The following is a 26,324-nucleotide window of genomic DNA, read 5'->3' as shown; positions in this document are numbered from 1 at the left end:
TGCCTGCTATCATTGTTTCTACCCAACTTTGTACAGGAGGACCTAGCCAGCAGAGTAACGTAAGTAAAAGAGAGAAAAACATCTAAGGGCTAGAAAGAAATAAAGAAACACAACTGTCACGATTCATAGGCAATATGACTATCTACATAGAAAAGGCAAGAGTTGACAAATTATTAGCACTAATAATTTATTCAGCAATTATCAGATTATCAGACCTATATCTAAAGATCTACCCATGTCCCTGTACACTATCAGTACTTAGAAAACATAATTTTAAAAATTACTATTTACAATAGAAACAAAAATTTAAGGTACCTAAGGAATAAATCTAACGACGTCAAAGAGCCCGATGAAGAAGACGATAAAATCTTTTTAAGGACATTAAAGAAGATTTACATGTGTAGGGAGATATCATGTTCACAGACAGAAAGAGTCAGCAGTGAAACACTGGCAACATTCCTCCTATTAATCTATGAGTCCATTCTAAAGTAAGCTCTGGTGCCCGTCAATATCCATACGGAGTTTTGAAGGAAACTGATAAACCGATGCTCAATCTACAGAAGAGCCAAAGGCCAAGAACAGCCAAGGCCGTTTTGAAGAACCCCATGGGGGTCTCACCGTACCAGACATGAGGACAAACGGTAAAGCTACAGTAATGAAGACAACACGATCCCGGTGCGGGCACATACAAGCGAGGACGTGAAGGCCCGCAGCTCAGCTGCTGGGTCACGAGTGTGCACTCGCCCACATCTTCCCTGCCTGTCCCTGAGGGCAGAGCCCTTTATAGGTCTCAGTGTTTGTTTCTGCCAAGTGCCTGGGGTGCTAACAAATGATTTCATTGTTTGTTTGCCCTGTACTGTATGTTCATTGTAGCCTAAAAAGGAAAAATGACACTGTTACCACACAGAAATGTACTCAACAAGGGGTTACTGTGGTAAATAATATGGTAATTGGTGTTTTAAATGCTTTATATCATGCAGAAATCCTTGGCGGATCATTATATGGGCATTTAAGAATATTTCAGAGATATTTGGGGAAAGAGGAAGACCAAATATGAGATGGATTGACTCCACAAAGGAAGCCAGAGACACGAGTCCACAGAAGTTGAGTAAGGCTGCTGAGGACAGAACATTGTGGACATCGCTCATCCACAGGGTCGAAGCCGACTTGATGGCACATAAAAAACTTAGGGAAAGGGAATGAGCTGAAAAAACATTTTTCCCATTTAAAATAATGGAAAATCGGTGCCTGCTATCCAAAAAAGAAACCATCCAATACATTTTTAGGAATAGATTATATTTGGAAAACAAGGGAAGCCTGGACACATTATTTAAAGAAACACATATATGTAATGAACTGTAAAAATTTGCATGGAAATAATAAATACTTTCAAATTAACTGGTGGTTACCTCTGGAGAGGAGAGGAGAGATAAAAGGATAAGGAAGTTTGTGACAACATGGATGGACATTGAGGGTATAATGCAAAGTGAAATAAGTCAGAGGGAGAAGGCCAAATACCGTATGATTCCCTTCATTAAGTAGTAGATAATAACAACAATAAACAAACACATAGGGACAGAGATTGGATTGGTGGTTACCAGAGGGGAAGGGGAGAGGGTGGAGGGTGAAAGGGATAATTCGTTACATGTGTGTGGTGATGGGTTGTAATTAGTATTTTGGTGGTGAACATGATGTAGTCCATGCAGAAATAGAAGTACAATGATGTACACCTGAAATTTTTGGATTGTTATAAACCAATGTTACTGCAATAAAAATAAAATATAAAAAATAAAAAAAAAAAAAAAAAAAAAAAAAAAAAAAGGATAAGGAAGAATGCCCAGGAGGCTCCAACTCTACGTATGTTTTATTTCCTATACCAGGAGGTAGAAATACAGAGACCAGCCATACTTTTTTTCTACCTATGCATCAGAAACTCTACTAGGTGTGTAAAGCACTGATGTCATTTAATCCTCCAAACCACTTTATGAAAAACATCAGCCCCATTTTGCAGAGGAAAAAACTGAGGCTCAGAGGAACCCGAGGTTTAAAGCCAGTCTGACTTCAAAGCTCAGGGACTTTTTTTAGACTGCTCATCACATCACCCAAGGGTATCACAGTTAGCCATCAGGAATGGGTTTCAAAGAACAGGATATAATTAAATAATTTTGTCTCTTTTTCCTCTAAATGGCACATTCAACGAGAAGATATTTCTACCTATTTGATGAACCATTTCTTTCAGAAAAGCTAGGCTACAGCTGAAAAGGAGCTTTATGCCCACTAGGACACCAGGTTTAAAAAAGAGAACAAAATAGAACTCATCAACCCGCTTTACAAAATGCACATCAGTCACCAACGTGGCCTATAAGAAGCGCCATTGATGGTGAGAACTCGAATATTTGCTTTGCACACGAATGAAGAAATTGGTTGCCCTGTTCTCTCTCCCCCTTTCTCCCCTCCTCTTGTGTGAGGAGGGAGGGAGAGGGAGATTTCATGGAAGACTGGAAACTAAGAGTTTCTTTAAGAACTCTTTGATCTGATCTGCTTTGGAACAAAGAGACTTTGAGATCCACATAAGACCTTGAACTCCTTAGTCCTAGTCTTCAAAATTAAACTTCTTACTTTGAGATAACTGTAGATTCACATGCAGTTGTGAGATATAATACAGAAAGATCCAGAGTGCCCTTGTTCCACAACCAGAATACTGACACTGATACAGTTGAGAAACACGCAGTTCCATCACCACCCTAGTCTTCTTGACCTCAGTTTCGTTACCCCCCTCTCAGCACAGTGGAAATCAGCACGAGTCACAGATGGCTCACCCTTCTGCACCCTGGCACCACCTCAATAAGAAGTGACTTGGGAAGTTGACAGGCTCCAGTGGGACCCCCAGCTGCCGGGCAACTGTCAAGTAGAGCAGAGACATGCTGATCGGGATGCCTGTTCTGCGGATCAAAACCTACAAGAGAAGAATGCTTCAGCTTCACAGAGATGACCGTGCCTTCTCACTCCCTCAGCACGCCTTATGAGGCTCCTGCTGTGCCAGGCATGATGCCAGGCTTGTCTGCATTTACATCTGGGGGCTGCAAACCACAGTTCACGGGCCAAAGCTGAGCCACCACTTGTTTTTGTATGGCATGCATAAAAAGAGTTTCAACATTTTTTTAATGTTTAAAAACACAGTAAAAAAAATACTATTTTGTGACACATGAAAATTATATTAAATTCAAATTTCCACGTCCATATATATAGTTTTATTGGAACACAGCCACATTCATTTGTTTTGAACTGTCTGTGCCTCTTTTCACATTACAGCAGCAGAACTGAGCAGTCAGGACAGAGAGCATATGGCCTACAAAGCCAAAATAATTTACTCTCTGGCCTTTTATAGAAAAAGTATGCAGACCTGTGATTTTTAGGCCCTCCTTCTTCCAGAAAGAACTGAAGGCCATTTCAAGGAAAGTATGTAACGTATGACAAAAGAAAATACAAGTAGCATATAGAGCAAAAACACAGATATGAAAATGGGCCAAGAGGGAAGAAAATGAAAACTAAGGATCGGGGCCAGCCTGATGTGGCATAGCAGTACAGTCTGTGTGCTCTGCTTTGGTGGCCCAGGGTTCATGGGTTCAGATCGCAGGTGCACACCTATGCACCGCTTATCAAGCCATGCTATTGCAGTGTCCCATATAAAGTAGAGGAAGATGGGCACGGATGTTAGCCCAGGGCCAGTCTTCCTCAGCAAAAAAGAGGAGGATTGGCAACAGACGTTAGCTCAGGGCTAATCTTCCTCAAAAACAAACAAACAAACAAAAAACTAAGGATCAATGACACGGCTGGCCCGATTGCCTCCAACATTCCAGGAGGTCAGTGCAAAAAGAAAGACCCGTTCAGTTTCACAGTTAGTGTTCATAAGATACAAACTGACCAAACAGAGTCAGACAAAGACCTATTTCTAGTCAGGAATTTCTCTCAAGGGTTTTCATACAGAGGATACTTCGTGATAAAACACATAAAACCCACAGCAATATCCTTATGGTAGAGGCAAAAATGAGTTTCACCGGGCATTGAGAGATGAAAAGAACACAGTATTTGCTTTCAAAAAATGTACGGTTTATCAGAGATGAGCTTAAACACACGTTATTATTTTTTAAGATATCCACATTTACCTGGTGCATATATAAGTTTAGGGCATTATAGTAATCCATTCGGTTCCCCTTGAACTTCAGCTGGTCATAAAGGACATAGTTCATGGCATCCAGCACCTGGCTCTGGAGTTCTATTTCCATTATCATGGAGGATTCGCCTGAAACACAGAGATCTACTCTGAGGACACAAGCACAGATAAGGTTGTGACCAGGGTCCCGAATAACTCATAACACGCAGACACTGGCAAGGCCTAACAATATTCATCAGGTGTTGCCAATCCATGTGGAGAAAAGAATATGTATTCAAAGTCTTTTACATTATCCAGGTGAACACATGATTGAGTCCTTAGTCACTTCTTCGTGACATAATGGGAACACACTGCAGGATTTCCCAAATTAACCAATTACTCTAGGTTCCTGCACAAATACAGCTGGATCCAAAGCAATTCCACACCTGCCTTGAAGGCCAAGCTAGGGTGTCGGCTGTTTATGCCACGGAGGGTTTTGCAAACCAGCTCTACGATGCTGTCGATCTGGGCCTGGATGTCTCTGAGGCTGATGTCGGAGAGTGGGTTGCAGTACTGGTCAATATACACGGCACCTGAAAACAAACACCAATTATTCAATAAAGCCCTATGTTTACCCTTTTCTTATCAGTTTGTCATTTACCCCAGACACCTGGGCCATAGCTCTTTCCACCATCCCACCAGATAAGCTTTGTATCCTGGATGCCAGGCCTTGCTGCCAAAACACTGAGAAGGAGCAACAAACATCCTTACAACAAAGGAGCACAGATTTCACTATTTTTTTTTTTTAAATAAACCAAACCTCTCTCAGAGATCATGGACTCAAAAAACTGCAAACTGCATGACACATGGCATATTCCCATAGTCTACTGCAAAGAGAAATAAATGCTCTCAAGGAGATCTTCTCAAGCTACTTCTCTCACCCTCTCTAATTCTCTTGTAGTTCAAAATCCAACAACTCCAAACACTTAATGGTATAAGACAGTTCCTTTACTTAAAAAAAAAACAGTTGAAAGCCCTCACTGACAGATATGCCTTTCCACGAATGTACCTCTCAAAGGAGAACCAGTCAGTGGACTTTGGAGGTAACTGTACTTTCAAACTAGAGAAACAGTTACCCTCAGGGAGCCTGCAGCTAAAAGCCTGTACAAAGCACACTGGAGACACTGTCTCTTAAAGATCACCACTCTTCACGGCCTTAGGGAATTCTTTAACCAAAGACGGAAGGGCTAACCTCATTATGTGGTTACAGGACATTTTCACTTGGGAAGCCATAGAGTCATTTTAAATTCAAGAATCTCAAACCAGTTCAGGATCTTGATGCCCTACCCATACCCTAAGGAGCCGAAAGCAGCTGCATGGGGGTCAACATGGGGGTCAACTGGCTCCTGGGCCTCCTGGGAACCCAGCTTCTCCACCTGCAGCTGAAGGAATTCTGTTCCACCCTATTGCTATGATTCCTAGACTTCATCAACGGCATCAGATTATTCTACTCAGTCACCAAGTACCAAAATCCAGAGCCAAATTCCACTCACTCAACTACTTAAAAACCTCAAAGGCTTCCCAACGCCTACAGTGCTGATTTGGAAGGGTTATTTGAAAATTATAATATTACTTCATATTTACAAAATGAAAAAGAAGTACTTGTTTTCATAAAAAAGCTACAGAATATAAAGCTTGTCAAATTATTCTCGACTGTGGAACAAACAGGAGGATGACTTTCAACTCCAGTATGCATGTGAGATGATTCCAGGGTGGCGAGGATATTTTATTTTCGTGAACGGAAACAGATTTTTCATTTTCTTTTGGATAACACTTTCACACAATCAACAAGAATCTGCACTAGGCATTGTGGAATGATGGCAACATAAGGACGAGGAACACAGCAAACTGAGTGACTAGTTGGAGAAACAACTTGTACACACATGAAACAGAAACAACGCAATACAGTCAGCGCTACTGTCTTAGTTCTGAGGGGAGTAAAACCTGCAAGTGTTGCAATAGTCAGAGAAACTTAACGGAAATGAAACCTGAACTGAACCTCGGAGGGTGAGTAGGATTTAAGAAGGAATTCTAAGGAAAAGGGATACCATGAACGAGGATGTGAAGTAGGGTATCTGTAGGGTGCCAGTGAGGACAACAGCCCAGCTAGAGCAAGTGGAACATTTTGGAGAGTAACGAGGAAAGGCTTGGATTTAGGGAGAGGGCTGAATTATGGAGGGCATTGAGCAGCAGGCAGAGATTTAACAAAAGAGGCAATCAGCTGGCCACTTTGCAGGCTTACATAGAGTGCAGAAAACAGGTGGGGTTTCAGACTGGACTGGCACTGGTACGTTGGTTGACTTGAGGGCAGGAGGGGGTGATGCTCAGGAAGCAAGTATTACTTAGAAAGCTATTGTTGGGAGAGGTGGTGACAGCCCACACAAGAACAGTAACAGAATGGAGACAAGACAACGAGAAACATTGGAAAGGAAAAAAAAAAAATGACTTGCGTAAATCACTGAGAGCAGGGAATGAAAGTGAACGGTCCTATCTGTATTTCACAACCATAAACTATGGGAGTGTCTGTGTAATATGCTAGGAATTTAAAATAGTTAAAAAAAAAATAAAGTCACATTTTGTTCTTGTTCAACTTAGTCGGAACAGAAAGTTATTCCCTTCATCTTGCCCGTCCACTTGATTTCCTTCTACTCACTTCTCACTATGGACGAGCACTCACTGATCTGTAAGAACATTGCGTCCTCATTAAACTTCAACCAGAGGTCAAGGGATTTGCTTGGGGTCATAGGAAGACAAAACTAGACAAATCTATTTCTGATTTGAAATGATGCTGTAAAGCTTAGAAAAACAGGGAACTAACCTCATTAGTTAAAATATCAGCCTCCATGCTTTGAACTGATGGTGCATCTTTAGAAAACACTGTCTCTTCAGCTGACGGCTAAAGATTCTGACAAAATCTCAGCTCTAAATTTAATAGTTTTGCCTACCTAATTGATCAGACCCTTTAGCCCAACCTTCAGAAGCCCAGGCAGCACAGTTTACTTTTCCACTGCTTTCTCATCAGGGACAGTTTCCACTACGGCTCTGAAAGACAGCTTAGCTGCATATTGAAATGTTGTTCAAGTCTCACCTTCAAGATATGATTCATAGTCATCAGGCTGCTGAAGAAAAGCCTTAAGATTATTTAAAATTTTCTGTTGTCGTAGGTAGTAAAGAATTTTTTTTGCGTAGTATTTCCAGGTTAAAGCTTTTCTGGAAAAAACAAACAAACAATAAGTCAATAATAATTAAGATACTAAAACTTCCAGTTATCTATTTTTCACTTCACACTAATCATACCATGTAAAGAGTCTACTTCACAAGAAAAATATGATTGGCTCACGATCATAGAGAACTTATTATCATGGAGCAGACAGCACAATTTAGGACTTTGCACTTGTAATCTAACACTCAATTAGTCGCGCTGAAATTCAAGAAACAGTTATCTGTTTGGCTTCAGATTGACTAAAAGGAAATAGAAAAGAAACCTGAAAAGTTAGGGGACCTGGATGAGTCTCCGGAGACATGGCTGAGGCGTCTGGAACCCTCGGCATGGGCTGCTTCTTGCTCCCCTCACTGCCATGTGACCTCATCCAGTCTCCTGGTTTCCAACAGCACCCATACTGACAACTCCCAATCTATTTTCCAGAACAGATGCCGTGCCTAAACTCCAGACCTACATATCCAACTGCGACTCCTCCTCCCCACTTGGGTACCTGGTGAGCACCTCAACATTCTTCCCCTCGCAGAGTCATCCCCTCTCAGATAATGGCAACCGCATCATTCCAGTCAGGCCAGAAACCCTGGAGGCATCCTTGACTCCCTGCTTTCTCTCATGAGCCACATTCAATCCATCTGCCAATGCTGTCAGTTTTATCTTCAAAATATATCAGAAATGCGAACGCTTCTCACTAACTCATCTAAGCCACCACCGTCTTTTGTCTGTACCATAGCGGCATCCTCCTCACTAAGCTTCCCGCTTTGAAACTCGCCCCTCATAGTCTATGCTCAGTGGAGCAGCCAGAGTGCTCTAGCTAACACGTTACATCACAGCACAACAATTCTCCGCTCCAAATTCTCCGATGGTTTTCCACCTTGCTCGAAGTAAAAGCCCAAGTCCTAATGACAACCTGAAAAGGCCTTTAAACTCTCACCCCATTACCTCTCTGACCTCAATTCCTACTATTTCCCTCCTCAGGCCAGTCCCCAGCCATGCTGGCTCCCCTGTTGTTCCTTCATCGCCTGGCCAGTGCTCCCCTTAGGCCTTAGTACTCACAGTTCCTTCTGCCCGGAACGTTCTTTCCCTGGAGATCTGCAATCTGTGCCCTCATCTCCTTTCAGGTTTTGATTCATATGTTCCTTTGAGTATGGCTTTCTCCCACCACCCTATTTAAAACCGTACCCCACCACCACCACTCCCTCACCCTCTTCCCTGACACACATTTCTCTATAGCGTTTCTCATTGTCTAATGTAATCAATATCTTACTTTGTTTAATGTCTATTTCCCCACTAGAGTGTAAGCTCCGTGAAGGCAGAGCTTTCTGTCTTGTTCACTGCTGTATCCCCACTGCCTAGAATAGTGTGGGGCACATGGTAGATGCTCAACAGATACTTGTTGAGTGAATGAAATTCTTCACCAGATCTCCCAAATACACACAGGGGTCAAGGGAAGCAGGAGAGTGATCAACTTATCTGTCTGACTTCATAAAGAAACAAAGGACTCTCACTCTCCAGATAGTAAATGAAAATCATCAGAGCTAGGTTTTACCACTTTTTAACCTTTGAGCTGTAAAACATATATCAATCTAGAAAATCACATGAAACAAATGAGTAGCTTAATGAACTATTATAAGGCAAACACCCTTATATCCACCACTCAGGCCAAGAAACAGAACTTTGCAGACACCCCAGAAGCCCTCCATGGGCCCTCTCCTCCCCTCTCAATAATCAAATCCATGCCTCTATGGTCATCACCTTGCTTTTCTCTATAGTTTTTGCCAAATGTGTATCCCTAAACACTCTAGTCTGTTTCAATGTCTTTTAAGTTTCTTAACCTACAGGATCGCCCGCCATCTTTTTTCCCCTTGCATTTTTTTTGTTGAAGAAACCTGGTTGTTTGACCTGTAGTTTCCCACAGTCTGGAATTTGTTGATTGCATCCATATGGTGTAGTTTAACATGTTCTTCTGTCTTCTGAGTTTCCTGTAAATTGGATGTAGAGGCTTGATCAGATTTGGATTCCATTTATTTGACAAGACTACTTCACAGGTGGTAACAAGTTCTTCCATCAGGAGGCAACCATACCTTGATTGTTTCTTTTTGTGATGTTAGCAGCCACTGCTACACAATGCCCAGGTCTGTTAATTCATTAGAGGTTACAAAGTAGTGATAATCTAATTCAACCATCTGTTCTTCATTTATTAGCTGGAATACTCCTATAAAGAATAATTTGCCCATATCTACTATTTGGTCCCCCAATGGCATAGTATATTATAAAAGCAGGGTAAATGCTCATTTCTCTCCTTTATTATTTTTCAAAATAATAATTTGGGTTCTTATTATCCTCCAAAGGTGACCTATTAGTTGTTGTTAAATATTATTATGAACTCACGGAGCTAAATATATTTGATGTGTTTCAATCCATTCTATTTATTATCCACACTGATGCTCCAATCGTCACATTTGGTCAATGGAAGCCTCTTCATGTTGGCCCCTGAATGCTTCTGACATGAAGTGTTGTTACTGTTCTTGCTATCTGGTTCCAGGCTTCCAAGACGCTCCAGGCTCATCTTTTACAGCTCCTGTATTGGACCTAGAATCAGCCATTTCTCCAAAAACCCTGGCTTCTTCTGAGAGGTAATGGTATACCAAGACCACAATCTGGGTACTAGGGATGATCATTCCTACTAAGTTGTTATTGTTTCTAGACTTTTCGGTGGACAGAGATAGTAAGTCTAGTGTATATATGTGTGCACACACACATACACACACACCTCTACATATATTTAAATATAAGCTATCTCATGAGTTCATACTGACACTTCTAATTCAAATTCAGAACGATAATTTTTACCTTATTCTATTTTAAATCTACATCTTTTTTCTTCCAGAAGAATCCTGCTTCTCCAGTAACATAATTACTCATTTGCTTTATTGTACATCTCATTCTCTCTCTCTCACACAACCCCCCCACCCCCCTCAGCCTCAGGATAACAAGACCAATATTCTTATCATCTTGATGATTACTCGAAAACAGCTAAATATTTTGCTTATGTTCTCCTCCATTCTCTGCTCCTTTTTTTAAACAGTTGTAGTGTACCTACATTGTCAGGGCTTATGGCTATTACATACACTACCTTCTATCCTATGAACTGGCATCTGGATTTAACTCTATAAGTAAATGCATATTTAATGTTCACACTAGTCCTTACGTCAGTCTCTCTGATTATTTTGGTTGTTTGAAGCTCATTTTCTAGCTCATTTCTTGGGAAGGGCTTGAAAGTCCCCGAGTTCTTGTAAGATAAGTTTGTCTGCAGCCTTTTTACTTGGAAGTCACTTTGGCTGGATATAAAAATCCTTGGCTGACATTTTCAATCCTTGAGTATCTTATATATGTTACTCTTTTTCTCTCTGGCATAGAGCATTGCTGTTGAAAAGTCTGATGATATTCTGATTTTCTTTCCCTTATAAGTGACTTCATCTTTTTTGCTTGGATGCCCAAAGGACTTTTCTAAAATCCAACAGTTTTAGTGAAATATGTGTCAGTGTTGGTCATTCTGGGCGAATTTTCTCAGGTACAGTGTATACTCTTGTACTATGTTGTTTCAAATCTTTATTGTGGAATGTAGTCTTTTTAATAAAGACTGCACAGAACAACATAAACGCAAATTGTTTTCAAATATCCAGGGGCTGGAGCTTTAGTGTTTGCAGAAACTACCCTTCTTCCTTCCTATGCTTTCCACATCCAAACAACAAGCATTGCCACGAATGAATACGAATAGGGTCCTTCATGGAAATTGGTATTCCAAAATATTTACAAATGTGAGAGTATTCCCTGTCATTTAAAATCAACCCTATTTTAGGCTCAAAATACACACATCAGGTCAAGGGGTAACATTTATGATCATTACTTCTAAAAAGACTATAACAATATATATTTTTACTGGTTGTACATGATCAGTCTTTTTCGCTAATCTGGTAAGTACAAAAGCAATATTTCATTGTTATTTAACATTTCTTTGAGAGTGGATTTAAAGGTCTTTTTACATGATTGCCAGACACTTGGATTTGCTCTTCTCTGAGTGTCATCCTCCTATTCTTTGTACATTTTTTGATTTCTTCTTAGAAATTTTAAGAACCCTACTGACTTTGTTTATGGTTTCTTTGGTCATACAGAAGTTTATTTTTCTATTGCAAAGTCACTTGTCTATATTCTTTTATTGCTTTTGTATTATCAGCCTTGGTTAAGGAGGTCTCCCTAGACTGTACATGAAGTCTCCTATTTCCTCGAGGGATTTTCATGGTGATCATTTTTAAATTTAGGTTCTTTACTCTTTTGGAACTTAATTGCTGGATATGACGTAAGTTTTACTTTCTCCTAGATGGAAATTCAGTTATGCCCAGGACCACTCATTAAATAATTGATGTACCACCTTTTCCCCTCCAAGTTTAAATGTATTCAATTATCTTTTATAGCTGGGACACATTTCTGAATTACTCTTTGCCACTGATGTGGCTATCTACTTTTATTTAAACATTGTATTGTTTTCATTACAGGTAGCTTTATATGTTCTATTATCTAGTGACGTAAGTTTCCCATTGCAATCATTAACAAATTGTTTTTTCTGGCTCTTCTTGTGAATTTATTCTTCTGTATATATTTTATGACAACATTATCCAATAAAACACCAAAAAGCTTTCTTGTCCCATAACTCTTTTTCGATCCTAACTGGAATGGCACTAGGTCTACGTATTAATTTCAGAAGAACTGACATTTTTGTGATGGTAAGTCTTCCCATACAAGAACATGCTCTATCTTATTTTAGGTTTTTCAATAACGTTCTACACTCTGACCTAGGAAACCTATTCCCAGGAATCCATTTAGAAATGAAACCACTAGAAACATCACCTTCCACAGTAACACAAAATGGAGAAGAAAGTGGTTACCCACCAATAGAGGGATGATTAAATAAATTATGGGATATACTACAAAACAGTACGCAGCCATCAAAAAAAGTGAACTGGATTTTTTACCCCTTGATTAGGATAGATTTTCATAAGGTAAATTTGAATGAGAAAAAAAGACATAGAAAAGTACCTATTTTATGATCACAATTTCGTGAAATAATGATCCCCACCATCCTCACATATATCAGTGTATATTAGTATGCAAGACTACAACCTAGGTTGTCACCATGAATTACAGGGGTGGGGGCAGGGAAAGCCAATACAAATGGAGTAGAGAGGAAGGCAAAAATAGCATAAACAAGAAAAAAACAGTCTGCACTAAACATCAAATCAAAACTAAAACAACCAATAAACTCTGTATGTATGATATTACATTTATGTACTTAAAAGTATATGTGTATATATGCAAAAAAGACAGGTCAGCTTTTATTTTTAAGGCTGCACAATACTGACTATTAGATCATACTTCAAATCATTTATAGATAAACCAAAATAGAAACGGAAAAATGACCTGTGTACTGAACTTATCCAAGGCCTAGAATAGTGACACATCTTACCTCTCCCCTACGGTTGTTCCACTGATAGATATTTCTCTCCTAAACCCCCTTAAAAACAACAAGCAAAATATCTTACACCTTGTTTGTGAGATATTTCACAATGATCTCTCTTAAGGAAGATGCTAAACTAGCATTCTTATCTTCCATCACTAGTAAACGTTTCCAGAACTTTTAGATCAGAAAATCTTTTCCCTAGGTAAGTTAGTCTGGAAGCCAAGTCATTTTTCAGTTAAACTGGAAATTAACCTTCACAGCAGAAAATATAAAGAATAAAAAATTTTAAGCAACAACCAAGAGATAATAGATTCTTCTTGATTAGGAAAGATAAAAGAAAGGCTCAACCAAGTATCCATACTGTTCTCGGCCAAAGTAAGATTACTTCTTACCAAAATTCAGAAATAGTAAAAAATCATCCATCAAATTAAGACATGCCTATAAAATTATTTTAAAAAAAAAAAAAGATTCAATTCACGACAGGCAAATTTGGTGGTGGTAGGTGGAGGGATGGTTTATATTACCCAAACAATGTAATAGACACATGTGCCCGGAGCAGGGTATTTAACCCACAGTAGGACTAAATACTAATTCTCTGTTCTTTCCAAAAGAATTTCTGCACAGTTTCTTTAAATATCCACTGTCTCAGTGTACTTATCTAATTTACACAGACTTTTTCAAAAATATAACTACAATAACACATGAAACATTTGGAAACGCAAGTCCTATGGTTCAGCCACATACAAATTATAGCAATTCATTCTGGGGTTATTACTAAAACAAACAAACAAACAAAATCTCTGCTAAAACTATGGCTTACCTTCCTTCCATATTTAGGATACACACCAGTTCATCTTCAAAAAATATCTCTGGTCCCTCAAGATTCTCAATGTCACTAAAACCGTTACAAGGGACCTATGAAGAAGACATATACAAACAGGCCTCAATAAAAAGTAATAATGTCATTGCCACTCTCTTACACAAAACTGAGTTGCAAACAAAGATGCTTATTTTCATGGAATGAAATAAGTGCACTATCTTGCACCACCCAGGATGGGTAGAAAGTAACATGCAAAGTAACAATTTGTTCAGATCTTGCTAGTTGCTAATGAGTTATATTTTCATAGACTGGAATTTCTGAAACTGGTAACTCAAGAGTTCTAATGTGAAGAAAAATAGCTCTGAAAAAATAACTAGAAATACAAAATCTCCTAATTCACAATAACTATCTTGTGCAGTCTACACTGCACTCCACTAGGAGAGGAGGGCAGAGAGAGAAGTCTAGTGCTTTTGGCAACTCAACCCACTGGACATGTTTTCTCCTCTGTAAATTGAGGTGGTGGTACCAATTGGCTTTTAGGTCCCCTTGGTTTAAAATTCTATTACTTCTCCCACTTTTCTTTTTGAAAGTAGCCAGGAAATTTCACATCAACCTATGTGCACGCAGAGAACACAGGAATACAAGGGTCCTGAGGCAAAGTAATCACCCGCCCACAGATCAATCTTAAGTATACTCCTGCTACGTTCAAAGTCCTTGACATACTTCTAATTAGGCAGTGGTACAGGGAAAGAGGGAGCTAAGGAAAAAACACAACAATTCATCATTATTAGACAAAGGCACAGGCTGTTAAAAATGCACATAAAACCAGCTGGACTAGAAGTAGAGGCTGCAAACCAGTAGCCCATGACCAAGGGCATCAAACATATTTAGCACCCAAATATATGTGGGTACAAACACATTTAACCAGTATTTAAAATCTGTGATTATGAATGCTTTAGCCAGCTTATCCAAAGTTGAACGTAATTTTGTCCCTTCTAACATTAACAAACATTTATTTATAGAAATGAACCACTCTAGGAAATATCTAGTTTTATTCTCCATAGGGGAATAAGGTCAAATTTGTCCCAAGTTCAAATTTTCCCTTTCAAAACTTGAAAAGCCTGGAAAATACTTCAAATGTATGAATTCCATTAAGTAATAGTAATTAAAATTAGAAAACAGAGATTTATCTTCAGTAAACCAGGATAGTAAAATACATCAGATTGGCTCTATTTCTAGATCCCTAATGCGAAACAAATTTAAAACATTTTTTCTATTTTCCAGAGTTACAAAAAGTTGAGAATCAGGATCTGATACAGAAACTTCTGTGAGAGACTCTGTGGAAGGAAAAAAACCAAAAAAACCCCCATGCATTTCAGCAATATTAAAAAAACAAACTTAGGATAATGAATGCAAAACAATTTAATTGAGGGAGTAATACTTCTGATTTACAGATAGCTTTTAATCCTGTTACCTTAACAAACAACGCAGTTTACTACTGGTTAAAACTTGCAAAGCCAGAGAGAAGAACCATATTAATTTTGTCAAACGTTCTGGGAAAACAATGGGGTGAAATCTGTAGTGTTCAATCACTGATGATCCCCCAAATCACGTGGAGATTGCAAAAAATACGTTTAACCCACTTGCAGAGAAATAACGCTGATCTGAATTCCCTTCACATTGTGTTACAGGTCCCTCCCTCCCTCTCCACCCCCCTTCTCTCTCTGGCTTTAGTAAAGTCAAGCTGGCAGGGACAAATGGCTTCATGTTGTCGGAGAGGAGGAAAAGGACACAATGACTCTTGCAGCCGTCTAAGTGAGTAAGGGATTGTGAGAGCACTGAAAAGGGAGATACCAAAAAGCGCTGGATGAGCTAAGACGCAGACACCACTACCAGGCAGAACCGTAGAGCTACATCAACAGATCCTTACGTGCTCTGAAAAGAACCTCTTTGAGAAGGAGGCTACAATCTTCCGGGCTTCTAACCCAGCTTTTTGCCGAACTTTATACTCCTCCAACCAATTGACGTAGTCGGTGGGGCTGTAGTGTTTCATAAGGGAAGGCCACCTACAAGGAGAGAAACACCCCCTCAGCTTCAGAGAGACTCAAAGGCAGGCGGGCAGACAGACACGAATCAAAGGCAGCCTTGGAAAACAGGGAAAGCGGTACGGTTTAGTGGTCAGAGGGCCCCCGGCGGTGGACCTAGTTCAGCTCTCCATCCGGCACGCACGCACTCGCTCACGGTGTGACCTTGGCGTCGCAAAAGGAATGCTGCGTCTCCACTCCCCATCTATAAAATGGGGACAGTCGTAGCAACAGTAATAGCGATGACAATGACAGTTAACATTTACTGCGCGCCTCCCAAGAGCCGGGCCCTGTGCAAATGCTCCCTACACATCTTCTGGTTTAATAACCACAAAGGTGGGTCTCAGGATCACCGTTCCAAGTCGACGAACGAGGCTCAAAAAAGGGAAGCCGCTACCCACAAGGTCATACGGCGAGTGTGCCAGGGCCAGATTTTATGCCGGGTCCCCCACGGAAATCTGTGCTCTCGGCCAACAACCCGGGGATGCTGCGCCCGCTGCCTCCAGGGCTGAGGCTCAGCGCATCACCGGATCCATGTAAACATCTCAGCACAGAGTCGGGCACAAAAGAAGCGCGCGGGCTGGGTGAGCCGTGGCACTACCGTGGTCATCCCTCAGGGAGGGCCCGGCGGCTGGGCGCCCCCCGATGCGCAATTTGGGCACCGGAGGGTCCGCGCGGCGTGGACCCGAGGGGCTGGCGGCCTGGAGGCCTTTGTCTGTCGGTCCGCGGGAAGCGGTCCGGGGTGGGCGACGGGGGTGGGGTCCGCGCGCGGGGAGGGGCAGCGGCGCCGGCCGGCCGGGCCCGGGCCCGGGGGGCGCAGAGCGGGGGCGCGGGCGGCGGGGCGCTGGCTCACCTCACCCGGAACTGCTCCTTCCACACCTTCCCGCTACTCTGGCACAGCTCGCGCAGCCGCCGGCAGGTGCTGGAGACGCGGCCGATGTCGGCGGCCGTCAGCGAGCCGCTGCACAGGATGTACTCCAGCACCTCGCCCGGCAGGCTGACGAGGCAGCTGAGGCCCGCCGCCTCCGGCGCGGCCTCCTCCGCCAGCGCCGGCACCACGTCCATCGCGCTCTCGCCCCCTGCCGCCGCCATCTTGTCCGCGTACCTGGGCCGCCGCGCGCGCACGCACACGCCGGGGCGCCCCGCTTCGCCCCGCCCACCGGCTCGAGGGGCGGGCGCGACATCGCCCCGCCCACGTCCGTGGCCACGCCCCCCCTCCTCGCGGGCCGCGCTCCAGGACTGCGCCGCCGCCAAGGGAAGGAAATGCGTTTTGGAAAAGAACTGCGCTGTGGGCCGGGAGCCGGGGTAGCATCCATCTTTCTCGTGTGGGCTGAGCGCTTCCTGTGCATGAGCTCCTCGGACCTTCCCAAGAACCCGGTGCACTGTTCCTCTCCCCAGGTTACAGATGGAGAAACTGAGGCTCAGGAAGATGAACAGACTTGCTCAGAGTCCCTTGTCTTAGATTCTAATCCAGATCCGCTTGACTTCTGCTTGACTGTAATAACAACACACAATATTCTTGAGTGGGTGCGGTGCGAAGCACTTTACATACGTTCTTCAGGGACTCCTGATTTGAGTCCTCTAGGATAGGTACCACAATTATACCATTCTACAGATAAGGAAAACAAGGCTCATAAAGGTGGAAGTCACTGGTTCAAAGTCACAGAGACAACAAGTGGTAGAGCCTGGATCTGAACCCTCAAAGCAGGAGTTACCACTCAGGTGTGAGTGGGGCCTCTTCTATATATACATATTTAAGCCCAGTTCAGTGCCAAGCCCTGTGCTGTCTGCCCTGGGGAGACAGAGGTGAGTGAGATGGTGCCCTTGCCTCCCAGGAGCTCAAAGTCCAATTAGGGGGACACACAGTTATAGAACAATCTGTTGTCAGTACATGGAGGTGCAATCAAGTGTTCCTTTGGAAATCAGAATGCCCTGAAAGAGTTGAACAAGTAAAGTTATTGTCAATGGATGGTGTTAAGCCATCCATGGATCCCTATGGCCCTTAGAAATAAATCTGAAATCTCTAACATTGTTGCAAAGGGAAAGACTCCTGTCTGCCTCTCCTTGCCTCTTTGAGGCCATTTTCTCCCTCACTAGCCACGCCCCAGCCAGGCTGGTCTCTTTCCTCGTGCTTCTGTCCCTCACATGTATACTATTCCCACTGCCTGGAATGTGCTTTGTGCCAACATGCCCTCCTTCCAGCTGCTCCTCCTCTTCCTCCAGGCCTTAGCTTAACCTCCCCAGATGCCCTCCCTTCCCTCACCCCAGCCCCAGCACCAGATATGGCTCCTTCCCAACATTTTGCAATCTTGTAACTATTTGCTTAATTTATAACTATTTGTTCAACCTGTGTCTTTCCCACTACATCAGAAGCAACTTCAGGATCAGGGCTGCGTTTGATTCACCTCCAGAGGCCCAGTTACTTGGCCCAGGCCTGGCACGTAGCAGATTCTCAATGATTATCTGTTGATTGCAGGCCTTTCTGAGGTCCAGTTTCTCATCAGTAAAATGGAGAAAATAATAATAATGCTGGGCTCCTGGGCTGTTGTTAGAATTAGTACATTTGTGTAAAGTGTACAGAACTGTACCTGGCACAGAGAAAGTACTCAATAAAACAGTGTTATGGAGAAATGGGGAGAAACTGCTTAAAGGGAACAGGTTTTATTTTGGCGTGATGGAAATGTCTGGAACTAGATAGAGGTGGTGGTTGCACAACATTGTGAATGTACTAAATGCCTCTGAATCACTTTAAATGGTTTAATTTTATGTTATGTGAATTTCACCTCAATAGTTTTTTTGTGTGTTACTGCATATGTTAGTTTGCGAGGGCTGCCATAACAAAATGCCACAGACTGTGTGGCTTAAACAACAGAAATTTATTTTTTCATAGTTCTGGAGGCTATAAGTCAAGAGCAAGGTGTTGGCAGGGTTGGTTTCTTCTGCAGGCTCTCTCCTTGGCTTGTAGATGGCTTTCTTCGTGTGTGTTCACGTGGTCTTCCTTCTGTGTGTGTGTCTGTGACCTAATCTATTCTTATAAGGACACCAGTCATATTGCATTGGGGGCTCACTCGACCTCATTTTACTTTAATGGCCTCTTTAAAGACCCTGTCTCCAAATCTGGTCACATTCTGAGGTCCTGGGGGATAGGGTTTCAACATATGAAGGGGGGGCGGGGACAGAGCTACCGCTGCTGCTCCTAGTCATTAAAACAGAGAGGTTTAGAGCAGCCGCTGGAGTCTGGCAGATCTAGGAGAGAGTCTGCACCGCCACGCTTCTAAATTCAGTGGAATTTTCCTGGCCTTGTTCTTGTCTTCCCCCTGCAGACACTGTTTACCACTTGCTTCTCCTCGAAATGCTGGTTCCCCTTGGCCTCTGTGGCCCCACCCTCTCCTGGTTCTCCTCCTACCCCTAGGGCAGGTCCTTCTCAGTCTCCTTTGCCACCTCCCCCAGATGGTGCATGTTGGGGTACCTTGGGGCTCAGCCACAGGCCCCCTTCTTTCACTTTCTCACCCCTGTCTACAGCCGGAATGACGATCCAAACCCAGTTTAAATGTCCACGTTTCCCTCTTTGGCCCAGCCTGTTCCTCTGAGATCTAGACTCAGTCAGCCAGCTGCTCCCCTGACATTCCCTTTGGGGCCCTGAAACTCAACTTATCCGAGAGTGAACTCACACCCCCACCCCCACTTACCCTGTCCTCTCCCGATGGTTCCTGCCTTGGGAAAGGCTGCCCATCCATCCATTCCTGCAAAACCGGAACTTGTCGCCATCCTTGGCACCTCTCTCCCTCACCATCCATATCCAAATGCGCAATAGATCTTGACTTCTCTGTGCCTCGGTTTCCTCATCTATAAAATGGGGATAATGATAGATCTTCCTATTAAATGAAACAATACACATATATCAGTTACTCTTGCAGCATAACAAATAAACCCAAAACTTCGTGGCTTAAAACAACCTTGTTTTTCTCCTCTTGGTTTTGTGGGCCAGGAAATGGAGAAGGGCTCAGCTGGGCAGCTCCGAACTGGAATCAGGTGGCGTCTCCAGATTCCGTGCTTTCAAACACTGCATGTCCTCACTGTTGTCAGACCCCACAGGATCTCAGAAAGGGCTGAGATTTTGTCTTAAGTGCGCTCGGAAGCAGTCTCCATATTCAAATGCCCAACAGAGGTTAAGTTCTCTGTGTCTCAGTTTCTTCAGGGAAACTTTTTTTTTTTTTCCTTGGAACAGGGAAGCCATTTTCTTTTCTAAAAGATCATTCCTAATATTTCTCAAATCTGTGTCTTTCTCTCAGTCTCCTCAGCCACTGCCCTAGTCCATGCCCCCTCTGTAGCTCCTAACTGTTCCCCTGGCTTCCATCCTGGCCATAAGAATGTGAAAATCAGCCCTGATGATGCTCAGACCTTGATAAACCAAGTTTCCACCCAGTAGGGCAGAAGGTAGACCCCCTCAACTGCACAGACAATTGGTAAGTCGTTCTTATGAACAACTCTTGCTTTCTTATCAGTGACATCCCGGCCCTCCTTCTTGCTTCCTGTCTTCTGATCAAAGATGACTAAGATACTAGAATCGCTTGCCAATCCAGAAAATCCTCTCTGTGACTCTAGAAAAGATGGAGAACAGTTTTATTATTGAACAAGCGTTAAACCAGACTGTGATGCACATCACAGGTAATCCGCTGATGAGATTACAAAGACAGAAAGAAATCCCATCCTTTTTATATACGCCAGTCACTGCCTCACGTACGTGTTCTCGAGATTAGTGTTAACTTGTCCTCAGGTAAGAGGACCTGACCACACCTGTCCTAGTTCATACATTCTTTCCTAGTTCATCCTAAGCTCACCCGGTAATTGGGGTACCTATTGTGCTAGCTAACTGCCCTCATCTCAAAGAATAATAAAACTTCTCATCTTTACGACAAGCAGGTGCTTACAGCTGGGAACAAGGTGCTCATGTTAAACTCCCATGGTCACAGGGAGATAGGGACACTATCTTCCCTGATATTTACATTTCAAAGAGATAGTTCCCAGGTCCCTAAGAAAAACATTCCTGGGTTGTAATAGTGGCAAGAGGCGTACTTAGCCTTTAAAAAGATTTGTAAAATGTAGTATGCGTGCACAACGGAACGTTCTTCAGCCATAAAAAAAAAAATGGAGCACTGATACACGCTGCAACATGGACAAACCTTGGGAACATTACACTAAGTGAAAGAAACCAGACACGAAAGGACGAATATTGTATGATCCCACTTACGTGAAACATCTAGAATAGGCAAATTCATAGAGACAGAATGGAGATGAGAGGTTACCAGGGGCTGGGAGGGAGGAGGGAGTGGGGAGTTATTGCCTAATGGGTACAGAGTTTCTGTTTAGGGTGATGAAAAAGTTCTGGAAAGAGACAGTGGTGATGGTTCCACAACACTGTGAATGTCCTTAATGTCATTGAATTGTATACATAAACATAGTTACATGGTAAATTTTCTGTTATGTATATTTTACCATAATTTTAAAAAATAGCACGCACAAAACAGATTTGCATACATCTCAAAGAGACAGGAAAGCTTTACACACACACAATTTCTCAAAGAAATGCTTTAAGAAAGGAAGGAGGGAATGGGTTTCTCTTCCTTTTGGCAACAGGGAAAATAATGAGTTTTTAAACTTACCCTACAATACCCTCTTGCTGGACTGCCGCCTGTATTCAGCTGAGAGCTGGTCCCCACTACCTAAGTTCCTGCTTCAAGTCACCCAGCACAAGCCCAAATCCTAGAGTAACCCCCTCCCAGCCCATCCTGCCTGGCCCCCCTGAGTTCCTCCGGGGTGCCCTATCCCTGCTGCAAGCCAATAAACCTCTTTGTGGACTAAAGGTGTATTTCTGTTTATCTTTGGCTAGAGGACTTCAACATCGCTCTCCCATGAGATATTCACAGTCTTTGAGAGAGACCAGTTCAACCCCCTTCAGCATCTTCAATGGCTTTCCTTGTTCTCAAAATAAATATACACATCCTTTCTCTTCTGGTCCATCTCCCCAGACTCTCCCTCCCACCAGAGAGCCTTTGTTAATACAGTTTCATTTTCCTGGAGTGCTGGCTTCCAGCTCCTAACTCATCCATTAGATTTCAACTTAAGCACTTGTCTGCAGAAACACACATCTGCTGACCACAGACTAGGTGAGCTTCTTTTGTCTTGTGCCCCCACAGAATCCCCTCCCTTTCATTCGGTGCACACTCCCAGACTGTCATAACGCACACCTTGGCATGATTATTGGATTCACCCACCAGCACAGGCAGATCCAGGTTTCGTGGGGCCTGAAGCTTATACTGTTTAGAGGCCTTAATTTATTTTTATTTTTATTTTTTTGTGAGGAAGATTGGCTCTGAGCTAACATCTGTGCCAATATTCCTCTATTACGTATGTGGGATGCCGCCACAGCATGGCTTGATGAGCGGTGTGTAGGTCCATGCCCGGGATCTAAACCCTTGGACACCGGGCCACAAAAGCAGAGCACGCAAACTTAACCACTACGCCACTGGGCCAGTGTCCAGAGGCCTTATTTTAGAAAAGGAATACACAGGGATGAATTCATAAGTAAACAGGAGAGCATGTATGTAGAATGAGAAATGAAGGGGCCTTGGGTGGGGTCTTTCCAAGTGAGGGGTCCCGAAGTTAAGCTTCATTAGCTCCATAGTAAACACGTCTCTTCCTATAGAATGGTAACCTCCATGAAAGCAGGGCCTCTGTCCAGTTTTGCTCAAATACTTATTGAATGTACTGCTGGGGTATGTGAAAGGATCTCACACTCTCCTACAGAGATACTTCTTCAGACCAACTAACTCCCACCGTCGCTGTACGTGTGTGGCTTGTGCCCTCACCTTCCTGAAGTCTCGTCAGTCACCTTATTAATGGACCACCCTATGTAAACTCTCCGTCACTCTGCCTGCTTTGTTTTTCTCCAAAATTACTTACTTATCACCATCTACTACTCCCCATTTCTTAAAAAAACGCACTCACTTGCTGTCTCTCTCTTTCTGATAGAATGTGAGCTCTACACTTGATCTCCAGGCCCTACAAAAGGACCTGACACATAATAGGTCCTCATTATATTTCTATTGAATGAGTGAATTAATCCTATAAATGCAACTCAATTGAGTTGAATGTATTTTGCATGTGGGTGGACATGAATCTTGGGGGACCAGAGGGCAGACTACGATAGGCTGAATAATGGCCTCCAAACACATTCACATTCTAATCTCTAGAACCTGTGAATATATTACTATGATGTGTGGGATTTTTTTCCCCACACCACCAAGCAGTTCTCCAACATCAGCTGAGTGGCCTACAATTCAACTCAATTCTGACACTACCTACCTGAGAGGCACTATCTACTATCGACCTGGGGACAGATCCCACAGGTTAAGGTTTCGGTCCTACAAAACTGCCCTTTGCAAGTCCGTGTTGCCACCTGTGCTTCAGACCAACGGGCTACAGGTCAGGGTTCCCACGACCCCCTCCTTGTGTTTGATTAGTTTGCTAGAGCAGCTCCCAGAACTCAGAGAAACATTTGACTTACTGGATTACCAGTTTATTATGAAAGGATATAATTTAGAACAGCCAGATGGAAGAGAGGCACAGGGCAAGGCATGTGGAAAGGACGCAGAGCTTCCACACTTTTCTGAGCACGCCATTCTCCCCGAATCTTCACGTGTTCAGCAACCTGGAAGCTCTCCGAACCCCGACCTCTCCGTTTTTATGGAGGCTTCCTTACATAGGCGTGATTCATTAAATCATTGACCATTGGTGACTTATTCAACCTCCAGCTCCTTTCCCCTCTCTGGAGGTGAGGGGGTAGGACTGAAAGTATCACCCCTCTAATCACGTGGTTGGTTCCCCTGGCAACCAGCCCCCATCCTCAGATGCTTTCCAAAAGTCAGCGCATTAACATAAACTCAGGTGTGGTTGAAAGGAGTTTGTTAAGAATAACAAGACATCTTTTTTGCTGAGGAAGACCGGCTCTGAGCTAATATCTATTGCCAATCCTCCTCCATTTTTTTTCCCCCTAAAGCCGCAGTAGATAGTTGTATGTCATAGTTGCACAGCCTTCTGGTTGCTGTATGTGGGACGTGGCCTCAGCATGGCCAGAGAAGCGGTGCGTCGGTGCACGCCCAGGATCCGAACCCGGGCCGCCAGTAGCGGAGTGCGCGCTTAACAGCTAAGCCACGGGGCCGGCCCCAAACAAGACATCTTTATTGCTCTCATCAGTTAGGAAATTCCAAGGGTTTTAGGAGCTCTATGACAGAAACAAGGAGGAAGACCAAATATGTACTTCTTATTATAAATCACAATATCACAGTCTCCTTACATGGCAAAAGGGACTTTGCAGATGTAATTTAGTTAGGAATCTTGAGATGGAGAGATATCCTGGATAATCTGGGTAAGCCCAATGTAATCACCAGAGTCTTTATAAGCAGGGGACAGGAGGGACAGAGTCAGAGACAGGAGATGTGACGATGGAAGCAGAGGTTCGAGTGATGCTGGGCCACAAGCCAAGAAATGTGGGCAGCTTCTAGAAGCTGGAAAACACGTGAAAATGGATTCTTCCCTTGAGCATTAGCAATAAGAAACGAATACAGATTTAATATAGATTTTAGTTTTCTACTGTTGCCCTAACAAATTACCACAACTTAGTGGCTTAAAACAACACGTATTTATTATCTTACTGCTCTGGATGTCAGAAGTCTCCAATGGGTCTTAGGAAGCTGAAATAAAGGTGTCAGCAGAGCAGTGTTCCTTCTGGAGGCTCTAAGTGAACAGTTCTGGGCCTTTTCCAGCTTGCAGAGGCCACCCGCATTCCTTGGCTCATAGCTGCGTGACTCCAACCTCTGCAGCAATAAGGCAGTATGCCAGGGAGGTTTCGTGGTTGTTACTCAGCATCCTTGTGGCAATAGGTAACGAATACACAGAGGCAGATAAAACACATACACAACAATTGCAAAGCAATACCTTCAATGTGCCAAGTGATTGGTACAGACAGGAAGTATGGTTGGAGGATGGAGGGAGCAGCAGAAACAAAGGTCGGGAGGAGGGAAAAGAAGAGCTGTGTTTAGAACCACTGCAGCAAATCCACAGACGAGCAGCTTGGTGTGGAGCAGTGGAGGAAGCAGACGCTGAGAAGGCTGCTTGTGGCCAGCGCAAGCGCTGAATGTTGGCCGGAGGGGTTGGTCCTCCTCTGGTCCCTGGTGGCACCAAATGCCTTTGAGCACAGGCATGACGGGATGAAGGAGACGTATCTGGAAGGGCAATCTGGGGGCAGTGTGTGCTTTTCAAGGAAGACGATGCCACCAGCTTGGAAGAAAAAGGACTAGATGTCTGTCTCCCCACAGATTTTGCCGGCAGCTTTTCTGCTAATAACTGCACTTCCATTAGTGACTCTTTTCAAAGGCTTCAAAACAAACTGATTCAATTAGTCACTGCATAGGGTTGAATTAATGCCGTGGATACTACACCTTGAGTGTACAGTATGTCTCAGAAGCTTTCTTGCACTCGGTTTCTTTACCTACGAGACCAGAAATGGGAGCAGAGAGGAAAGTGGACCTCGTCACCCTTGAAGATCTAAAATTCTTGGAAACAGTAAATTAGGGAAGAACTGAGAGATTAAGTTTTCCCATATCAACTTCCAACCTCAGCTCTGAGCTCCAGCGGAGAAAACAGACACAGAGAAGCCAGGAGACCCCACAGCACTGTCCCCTCCACCCCCAAGTCTAATAATACAAAAGATTTGAGTTTTTTAAAAAATCACTTTACTAATTACTTGGGTTTTAATCTTCTGCTATTTGATTAACTTAATCTTATTTTCCTCCAGAGCCCACGGCTAATGCGATTTCCTTTCAATGATGTAGGTTAAGCTCTAGATTGGTCCCCCCGATTGTAAATACTTTCCCTGTTTTTGCTCTCTTGGTGATTCAGCCAAGGGTATGATGAAAAAATAAGTACATTTTTACTATTTAACTGACTGTGAAGGCCATATTCTATATTGATCTGCAGTGACTCAAAAATCCTTCCCCCCGCCCCCTCCACTTTTTTCCTTCCCCCTGCTCCTTTCCATTTGTGGGTGGGAAGGTCCTGTTTTGGGGTAAACTTGGAGTTGTCACCTGGTTGCCAGGCAACAGAAGCCGCCGCAGTCGGGATGCATAGAAATGTTAAGTTTCCCCAGCCATCTCTGAGACTGGGCCCGACAGAACTTCGACAGAACTCCAGTGCGTGTATGAATCACCTGGGGGGAGCTGGTTAAAAATTCTGCATCAGACCTTATCCCCCATGAGTGCTAATGGGCAGGTGGGGGGAGAGGCCAGGAGTTGGCTTTTAAAATGAGCGTTGCCTAGGATGGCAGGTGGTCTGCGGAGGGCTGAGAATGCAATGCAGTTGAAACAACCACCGCCTATTTTACAGTGAACAAATGGTACAGAGAGGTCAGGTAA

General features: G+C 43.2%; 1 protein-coding gene across 3 annotated transcripts in view; it reads right to left on the bottom strand.

Annotated features, from left to right (window-relative positions):
- FBXO21 (F-box protein 21) overlaps nt 1–16,947 on the bottom strand; it is a 42,459-nt gene extending 25,512 nt beyond the window's left edge. For all 3 annotated transcript variants that reach the window (XM_087424143.1, XM_004429938.3, XM_004429939.3), the window contains exons 1-7: nt 16,706–16,947; nt 15,699–15,834; nt 13,769–13,863; nt 7,302–7,423; nt 4,600–4,746; nt 4,167–4,303; nt 2,820–2,956 (exon numbers count right to left, since the gene is read on the bottom strand). In XM_087424143.1, the coding sequence (XP_087280269.1) occupies nt 2,820–2,956; nt 4,167–4,303; nt 4,600–4,746; nt 7,302–7,423; nt 13,769–13,863; nt 15,699–15,834; nt 16,706–16,944 (1,013 nt within the window). In that variant the 5' untranslated portion in view covers nt 16,945–16,947. The remainder of the gene's footprint in view (nt 1–2,819; nt 2,957–4,166; nt 4,304–4,599; nt 4,747–7,301; nt 7,424–13,768; nt 13,864–15,698; nt 15,835–16,705) is intronic.
- Between the last annotated feature and the right edge of the window lie 9,377 nt (nt 16,948–26,324).

This window comes from Ceratotherium simum, chromosome 35 (genome assembly GCF_057802395.1).
Source record: "Ceratotherium simum simum isolate JZ-2026a chromosome 35, ASM5780239v1, whole genome shotgun sequence".
Classification (NCBI taxonomy): Eukaryota; Metazoa; Chordata; class Mammalia; order Perissodactyla; family Rhinocerotidae; genus Ceratotherium; species Ceratotherium simum.
Note: the sequence above shows the minus strand (reverse complement) of the source record. Positions and strands in the feature narration are given on the sequence as shown.